Source organism: Bufo gargarizans, chromosome 1 (genome assembly GCF_014858855.1).
Source record: "Bufo gargarizans isolate SCDJY-AF-19 chromosome 1, ASM1485885v1, whole genome shotgun sequence".
Classification (NCBI taxonomy): domain Eukaryota; kingdom Metazoa; phylum Chordata; class Amphibia; order Anura; family Bufonidae; genus Bufo; species Bufo gargarizans.
Window position 1 is genome coordinate 209,007,180 of NC_058080.1, and position 9,638 is coordinate 209,016,817.

At 41.4% G+C, this 9,638-nt stretch overlaps 1 protein-coding gene across 2 annotated transcripts in view; it reads right to left on the reverse strand.

Moving 5' to 3' along the window:
• The window catches only part of LOC122944859 (UPF0462 protein C4orf33 homolog), a 122,763-nt gene extending 114,502 nt beyond the window's left edge, over positions 1–8,261 (reverse strand). Inside the window, exons 1-2 of one of the 2 annotated variants that reach the window (XM_044303669.1) lie at positions 8,187–8,250; positions 6,417–6,440 (exon numbers count right to left, since the gene is read on the reverse strand). In XM_044303669.1, the coding sequence (XP_044159604.1) occupies positions 6,417–6,421 (5 nt within the window). In that variant the 5' untranslated portion in view covers positions 6,422–6,440; positions 8,187–8,250. Of the gene's footprint in view, positions 1–6,416; positions 6,441–8,186 lie in introns of both variants that reach the window. The other variant, XM_044303589.1, reaches the window with a different exon arrangement.
• Between the last annotated feature and the right edge of the window lie 1,377 nt (positions 8,262–9,638).

Sequence of the window (9,638 nt, forward strand, 5' to 3'; positions counted from 1 at the left end):
AGTGGTCCTTATAAAGTGGGTTTTGGCAATTTTCTTAAAAATTTGAAGAATTTCTTCTAAACTTCTAAGCCTTCTAACGTCCTAAAAAAATAAAATGACATTTCCAAAATGATGCCAACATAAAGTAGACATATGGGGAATGTTAAATAATAAATATTTTATGAGGTATCACTTTCTGTTTTAAAAGCAGAGAAATTAAAAATTTAGAAAATTGCGAATTTTTCAAATTTTTGGGTAAATTTGGGATGTTTTCATAAATAAAGGTGAAATATTTTGACTCAAATTTATGACTATCATGAAGTACAATGTGTCACGAGAAAACAATCTCTGAATGACTTGGATAAATAAAGGCGTTCCAAAGTTATTACCACATAAAGTGAGATATGTCAGTTTTGCAAAATTAGGCCTGGTCAGGAAGGGGGCAAATGGCCCAGATGGGAAGTGGTTAAAAGCCTTATGGTGGTGGCTGTCCCACAGTACTTCGTGCCCAGCCGCCACTACTTTTCCAGGCGAGCCATCCCTTCCCTGCACAACCAAGTGGGGGACAAAATCTGGTGTGCACTGCGCAACGCCATCTGTGGCAAGGTCCACCTAACTAGGGATACGTGGACCAGTAAGCTCGGTCAGGGACGTTATATCTCCCTAACAGCACACTGGGTAAATGCAGTGGCGGCTGGGCCTGAGGCGGATAGCAGTTTGGCGCATGTCCTTCCACCACCGAGGATTGCAGGGTGCTTCAGTTTGCCTCCTGTTGCTTCCTCCTCCTACTCCGCTTCCTCATTCTCTACCGCCTCCTCATCTGGTCAGTGTAACACCTTCACCACCAACTTCAGCACAGCCAGGGGTAAACGACAGCAGACAGTTAAAAAAGTTATCTGTTTAAGGCACAAACCCCACACCGCGCAGGAGCTTTGGATGGGCATGAAACAACAGACCGATGAGTGGTTGGTGCCAGTGAGCCTCAAGCCCGGCCTGGTGGTGTGCGATAATGGGCGAAATCTCGTAGCAGCTCTGGGACTAGCCGGTTTGACCGACGCACATCCCTTGTCTGGCTTATGTGCTGAATTTGGTGGTGCAGAGGTTCCTTAAAAATCAACCCCCGATATGTCAGAGCTGCTGCAGAAAGTGCGGGCTATCTGTACGTGCTTTCGGAGTTCTCACCCTGCTGCTGCTCGACTGTCAGCGTAACTTCGGCCATCCCGCTCACTGCCTCATATGCGACGTGCCCACAAGGTGGAACTTCACCTTGCACATGCTGGCCAGACTGTGCAAGTAGCAGCAGGCAATAGTGGAGATTCAGCTGCAGCACGCACGGGTGAGTCGCTCTGCGGAACAGCACCACTTCACCACCAATGAGTGGGCCTCAATGCGAAACCTGTGTGCCTTGTTGCGCTGTTTCGAGTACTCCACCAACATGGCCAGTGCCGATGACGCCGTTCTCAGCGTTACTATCCCACTTCCATGCCTCCTTAAAAAACGCTTCGGGCGATGATGGAAGAGGATGTGGCACAGGAGGAGGAAGAGGGATCATTTAATAGGGTTTCAGACCAGTCATTCACAATTGACAATCGCCATGTACACAATTGTCCAGTCAGGGCACAGTTCTGAAGGATGACGAGGTGGAGGATGAGGAGGAGGAGGAACCATGTTTACAGCAGGGTGGCACCCAAACCAGCTCATGGCCATCACTGGTGCGTGGCTGGGGGGATACAGATGACACAGACGATACACCTCACGCAGAGGACAGCTTGTCGTTGCCTCTGGGCAGCCTGGCACACATGAGCGATTACATGCTGCAGTGTCTCCGCAACGACAGCTGAGTTGGACACATTCTAACTTGTGCAGACTACTGGGTGGCCACGCTGCTGGATCCCCGTTACAAGGACAACATACCGTCCTTAATTACGTCACTGGAGCAAGATCGTAAGATGCGCGAGTACAAGCGCACGCTGGTAGACACGCTGCTAGTGACATTCTCATCTGACAGCGGGGGCACAGTGGAAGCACAAGGCGAAGGCAGAGGAGGAGGAAGAGGTCATCAGCTGGGGCACCACCAGCACCTCAGAAGGCATGGTTGAAATGTGGAAAAGCTTTGTCAGCATGCCACAACAACCAGCACCACCAGCTGACAGCAGGAGGCAGCATTTCAGCAACATGGTGGAGCAGTATGTGTGCACACGCCTACACGTACTGAATGACGGGTCTGCCCTCTTCAACTTCTGGGTCTACAAATTGGGCATATGGCCTGAGCTTGCCCTTTAGGCCTTGAAGGTGCTGGCCTGCCCTGCAGCCAGTGTATTGTCTGAACGTTTGTTTAGCATGGCTGGAGGGGGTTATCACAGGTTATATTTCCTAATGTTTTGGGGTGTACCGTAATTTAAAAAAATAAAAAATAAACAATAAAAACAAAAAGAAGTGTAGGCTACCTCCTCATCCTCCACCGCCGATTCCACATACACCGCCACATCCACCGCCTCCTCAACCTCCTACTCCATATGGACCTCGTCCTCCAAGATCAAGATTATAATTTTTTTATTTTTACTTATTTTATGTTATTTGAAGTCATTTCCCTATCTACATTTGTTTGCAGAGCACTTGCCATGCTCTTAACAACATTTTGCTGCCATTTGCAGCCCTCTAGCCCTTTTCATGACTTTTTTACAGCCATTTTAGTGCTCAAAAGTTGACTGGGGGTTCGGGGTCAAGTTCGGGTCCCGAACTCAAACTTTTTCGTGAAGATCGTCCAAACCCGTCGAACCCGAACATCCAAGTCTCCGCTCAACTCTATACATAAGTCTATCCACTGTGTAGTGGATGGAGCCGGTCACTTCAATGAGTGCAGCACTGCAGTACATTCAAGTGACTGCAAATGCAAAAGCAGTATACTATATATCCTTACTAAAGTTTAATTGTGACATGAGGAGCTATCAGGACAACCCCTGTTAATATGCCTCATTAGGCTTGGGGACCCCTTTATAATACAGAATTGTAAGCCAATAACAAGCAACAGTTGGAGGGCTAGATTAGTCATTATGTAATACACATTTTCCCTGCAACAACTTCTATGGAAAAAAAGGAGCAGTGGGCCACATCTTGGCATTTCCAATTGGTATGTTGACGCAAGGCAACATGATTCCAGAAATGTATGTGACTGAAAATATATTCCATACCTCTTAAAGGGATAGTTTCTACAGCCTGTGCATGGATTTTTAGATAACACATTCGGATGAATGCAAGAGTAACAGAAATATAATCAACAAATCTGCCATGTGTGAGCAAACCTTTACTGGTCCAATTTATCCTTGATCTTGCAAAAACATTTATCTCTGCTCCGGCTATTTCCATATTCCTGCTGATACCACACTCTAGTTTGTGAGTACTAATCCATAGAAATGGCTAGAGCTCTCCTCCATACCTTGCTCTAGGGGACATGACTGTCACGGAAGGTGTACAGGAAACAAGACAATACAAAAATGAATTTATGACTCACTGGATCCAAAACTAAGGAACAAAAGACAGACCCCTGCATCAGACCTGGCACTCTCCCTGACTGCTCAGCCTATGCGAAGATCCCAATGGTAGATGATTGCATATCCTCGTACCTCGACTGTATAACACCTGAACACCCTATAATAGTGAGGGGACACGACCACCGGCTCCCTACACTAGTCACGGAGGGAGTCAGGGTCACCTGGGATCCAGCAAACATAAAATCACAAATGAATGTAACACTTATCTTGTAGAAGACGGGGAAATAGGATCAGCATGCACACACACTCCAGGAAGTTGTATAAGCCGCACACTAATGCATTATGGGGAGGAATTTAAAGGGATGCAATCAGTCCAACTACAAGACAGCTAAGAGAGGCTAACGAGATGAGGAACTGAAAACCAACACAAAGAAAGCTCAAGGAGGAGGTTCTGAAAGGCATCTGTCAGAGCTTCTCAGATGTCTGGTTGTGACAATGACACGTCCATCCATGAGTGCTAGCAGCTACTGTCCACCATCCTCTGTTCCAGTTTCCAGCTGTCTCACTGGCTCCTAGGATACTGATCTAGACCCTAGGGGGTGACATTTACTAAGGCCAGTGATTTAGATGCCGGTCTTAGTCCATGTTCACTGGTGCTTGATGTGCCTGCCTTTACATAACTTAGGCGCTGGACATGTGACTTACCTAAATCTACGCCAGCTCCCTTGCTGGTGTAGATGTAAGTTATTTTTCACGGCAAAAACAGCAGTAGAAAATGATAAATGAGACGGGCCTGCTGACCTGCCCCCTTCCCTGCCCAAATCATGCCCCCTTTTTCCTCCACCTAGAAAAAGTGACGTGAGTGGGAAAAAGTCACAGATTCTGCTGCAAATCCCCTTTGTGGCTGAATCTGTGACAAAAGTGTTGTACTTTGCATAATAAATGGGAAAAACTGTGTGCGAAGGTGTGACTTTGTCTAAAAGGTTCACTAGGAAGGACTCAAAAGGTCTGATTTATCATATTCTGGTGTGAAAAAGTTACACACCTCTTGCGCAAAATGTTTTGAACAAGTGGCGTTTCTTCACCCATTCCGAAAAAGGGGGCATGGCAATTGAGGGGGTGTGGCCAGCAGCCCTGCCTCATGTATCTTTTGTTACACCAGTTTACGTGCACTCCTGCGGTCCCGGCCACCAGAGACGCTTGCGTCTTTTCCTATAATGTGCAAGCGCGACAACTACTGCTGGACTGCAGTGTGGTCGTAACCCCTGGATAACAGCAGTGTATAATGGGATGGAAAAATGAATCGAGCCAGCAAAGGAAGCAATATGGAGAATCACAATACATTAGTAAGTGCCTTGTATTAACTTTCTCTACATGATAAATGCCATTTGCTGAAGTTAGACAGCCCATTTAAGAGTAGGTTTTAGGTCTATGAACCCAGTTCTAGACCCTTCTGCCATCACGTTCCACATCAGAAAGGTCTGTGACATGCAACAACCCAGTTGACCATCAACATCTATTTATGCTGTCAACTACACCTCTTAATGAAACCTATTTGCCCACCTTGTTCAATGTATTTTACTGATTTAAACTACGAGAAACACAAAATTACATATTTATAGCATCTCCATCGTCTAAGCAGAAATCAGTCCTAGGAACAGAAAAGTCACAGCCTAAACTTTCTAATCATCACTCTCCAGGAAGTGTTCTATTTCACCCATCAAAGTGAGACTCCTAGCAGTGTCAAGGGATGCTGGATGATAAATAGGGTAAATGAATAAGCAGTGATTTACATCTGCATCATCATAAACAACTCGCCCACCTACTCAAATGAGATTCACTCCAACCAGTTTGTAATTACAGTTCTCTGTCACTAGAAGAAATGGAAGAAAGGGATTATTAAATCCATGTAAGTGACTACATTAAGAAGGCTGGTCAACTGAATTGTACATGGCAGAACAACATATTAACATCCAGATCTCATTTCATGCACTACATGAGACTGCTGACAGGGACCTAGATGTTATTGGTACCATAGACTTTTTTGGCACGTCCATTTTTCACTGCCTACAAAAATTAATCTGTTTATACTCGAGTCTATTCCTTGGTATAACAATGATGAATTAGGCAATGAGACTAGATGACTTTCAAAATGCTGTTTATCTTGACAAAATAACAATAAATTCAATTAGATGCAGGTAGTGACACTGGATTCCACTAATTGCTTGGCAACTGATTAAAGATGCTAGTGGCTCTTTTGACAATTATAATGAAGAAATTTATAGCAACTGATTAATACCGGGCTAAGAAGATGTTCAGGAGCAATTTGCAGTCAAACATTTTTGATTTAGGATGCACTGCGCTGACAGAAGGTTCTTCAGAGTAGTCTTTTTTTATTACAATAAATTTGTAGGCATTTAGGCTGATGGTTAATATTTAATCTAAGCATTTCAGAAAAAAAAAAAGTCTGAAAATGCAGGCTGGCTGAGAAGTATTTAGTATGCTGAAAATATTTCATTTCTATTGCTCTGCACAGAGTCACAGTTACTATGGGTAAATAAATAAATAAAAATAAAAAAGCTGAATAAAATGTTCCTTTTACTGAAGCAGCCAATGTCCGCCTCTTGGCGGCAAAGGAAGAGAAACTCATTTTCTTCATTATTCTGGCAGTAGAGTGGATGATGATTAAAACTATTACCACTACAATCATTTTGAAATGGTGAAAGGAAAATGACAGGACCCAATGTGCAGGTATGAATTTAATACTTAAACATTCAGAATTCTAAGTAATGTGCCTTTTATAACTTCCATTTGTCATCTGGAATCTCTTAGTTGCATTTAGCATTGATCTCATTACCTATGCAGGTACGGCGCTGATAATGTAGGAATCTTGGTGCTAACTAGGATTCCTGACACAAATTTATTAGCTAGAAAGTTTTCTCTCACCTCATGCATGACAGATGTTTTGACCTGTTTAAAATGGAGAACATGTAAAGTGAATAATTAAACTCCTTAAACCCTATGGAGATGCTAAGTAAACTCATTTATATTTCCATTTCAGGAATTCTGAAGGAGGAAAAGAGTATGCTTTATTATACTTATTTAGGAATGAAGCAAAGGGGCGATTTACTACATGCACATAATCTACGTATTATCTATATTTCACCTACATGCTTTTTCTTGTTAATCCATATTAAAGAAGAGTAATTACAGATTCCAAAAATAGAAAAATAAACTTAGGTAAACCTTCACCCCATAATCCATCCACAATAAATGGAGGAGAGGGGGGAAAAGAGAGGAGTTGAAAAACAGAACAAATATAAATGCTACAACTAAAATACTATATTGAAAATACCCCTCTGACCTCATCTGACACTAGCCAGGGGTTTCAAGAATATAAATTGTTTATATGACTTTTTTTGTAGAAATAACCTCCATGTGCCATCCACATGTTTTTCACAGACCCATTGACTTCATGGGTCCATTGACCACGTTTTGCAGACCAGAATAGGATATGTTCTAAAATTTGCAGAACGTATATACGGATATACGGATGCGGACAGCACAGATCTCTTTATTGTCATCAGTAAAGAGATTTGGTCTACAGGAGTCCACAAAAAGTAGATTTGAAAGAGAAGCAAGGGTGACCTTACGTCAATGGATTCACAAAAAAATGTGGATGGCACACAAATGGTGCCAAAGCAGATACGGTCATGTGCATGAGGCCTAAACCAAGTTACTCTTTCTTCCAAAGATATTCAAGTTTGTATGAAGACTTTCACTGTAATAGTTTGACTAAAATAGAGTTGCTCTGTAAATAATTAGATTGTGGCCAATAAGTGAAAGAAGACAATAAAAGAAAAGCTAGCTAAAATAATAAAATACTAAAAAACAAATACATGAGCTTTGCATGGTTGTAGACCTCATCTGCATGAATGGTGGAGAGCTAGAAGATATAGAAGATACAACTGCAGTTATAACATACATACAATATGTATAGCAGTGATTCAGAAGCTTCTTGCCATTGGGCGTCTCCTTAAATGTGTTTCTACTCCTGGGGAACCCCTATTTCCATAACTAACCCAAAGATAAAGCATTCAGGTAGGTCAAATTATAATTCTTGTCCATCTCTATATTATAGTTGACATATATTGATCAAGCTGAGTTATTGTAAAAGTGATAGCATCTGCTACTTTGTATCCTGGAGAAACCCTAACAAAGTTTCATCGAACCCTAAGTGGAAAACCATATGTATGTATGAAAAAATCTATTGGGATCATCTTAGGATGCATGAATTTAGGAATCAGAGAAACTGGAGCAAATTGTTTCAAAATGACCAAGTTGCACTTGGCATAACATATTAGGCTGATTTTCCTAGGCATGTCCTTCTTTTGCCACCATATGGCTGGCATGCATATACACCAATACTAAATGTGGAAACATAGTGCATGTTATCAATACATTTTTCCATGACACCTTTTATGCAACATAATTAGTGTAGAAAAATGTATCAATGTATTTGCCAAGTATCCATTTTTGACATTCTTAGTAAATCTTCCCTCATGGGTGCACAGAATGTCATATGTAGAAAAGGATCTTTCCAGGAATCTGTATAGAAACATTCAGTAAGGGTGTAATTAAAAAGTGATACATGTCCCAAGCTAGTGAAGCAAAACTTAAATTATCATTTCCTATACAGATGAAGCAGTGAAATACCTGTTAGGCAATGGATGATGAGTGTAGCACTCAATAATAAAGCCTAAAATTAGCAGAGCCTTCATTTTCAACCCTTCTGATGGATTTTAAGCTCAATAAATGTGGGTCCTATATTTATACTCAATGTTCTTTGTTATAGCCAAGTAACTGCTAAAATATTCAGTACCTTCCAACAAAAGCAATGATTAATGACACGTTATACCCTTGAGTACTTTCACAATTGATAGATGTAGCAGTGGCCAGGGTTCAAATATTAAAGCCTTTTGGCAATAGACCTTTAGCAAATGTAGCATGAAACTATAACTCCTTGGTTGTGGACGTGATTCTATGTTATTTCCACTTGCATTGTTAGTGAGGTTATTCAAAATTGCCCGCTAACCATTATAGAACTGAATTGATTGCCAGCCAGTAACTAGTGCGATGCTATTAAATTTCCTTCTAAAATGCATGAAAGTGCATCAGGTTACACACTATAATTTTAATATGGTTCCAGACCACTTTTTATGTTAAAAAAAAATAAAAAAAATCTATATTAGAGAAAACTGAAACCACTGTTAAAGTTAAATTGTACACTCTCTTTTCAGCATGAGGTCAGCTTTGATGATACTGCCATGGGAGCTACAGTGGCAAGCAAAAGTTTGGGCAACATTAAAGCAAGTTGAAGATGAAGTAATCTCCAATAGGCGTAAAGTTAAAGGATAGGTCATCAATATCAAATCGGCGAGGGTCGACTCCCAGTAAATCTGAAAGACAAGTCAACTTAACTTGCAGCTTGACTGCAAAAGACCTTCAGGAAGATTTAGCAGACTCTGGAGTTGTAGTACAATGTTCTATTGTTCAGTGACACCTGCACAAATATGGTCTTCATGGAAAACTCATCCTGCATCCCCACTACAACATGCAGCATCAAAAGTTTGCAAAAGAACATCTAAACAAGCCTGAGAACCAGTGAGGTTAAAATAGAACTCTTTGGCTACAATAAGCAAAGGTAGGTTTGGAGATAAAAAGGGCCCAGAATTTTATGAAAAGAACCCCTCCCCCCAACCATTAAGCATGAGGATGAATCTATCATGCTTTGAGGTTGTGTTGCAGCCAATGGCTTGGGGAACATTTCACGGGTAGAGGGAAAGACCTCAAAACAGCAGTGTATGCAAGACGGCCCAGGAATCCCACAGAACTGGAAGTCTTTTGCAAGGGAGAATAGAAGAAAATCCCTCAAACAAGAATTAAAAGACACTTGGCTGGCTATAAAAAGTGTTTACAAGCTATGATACTTGGAAAATAGAGTGCTACAAGGTACTAACCATGCCAAATGCCCAAAGTTTTGCTCCAAGCCTATTTTGTTTTTTGTTATTTAAAAAATGTAAAAGATGAAAATAAAAACTAGTTTTTGCTTAAAATACAAAGACAATGTGTCTTCTTTAACTTTATGCCTTTTGGAGAGCATTTCAT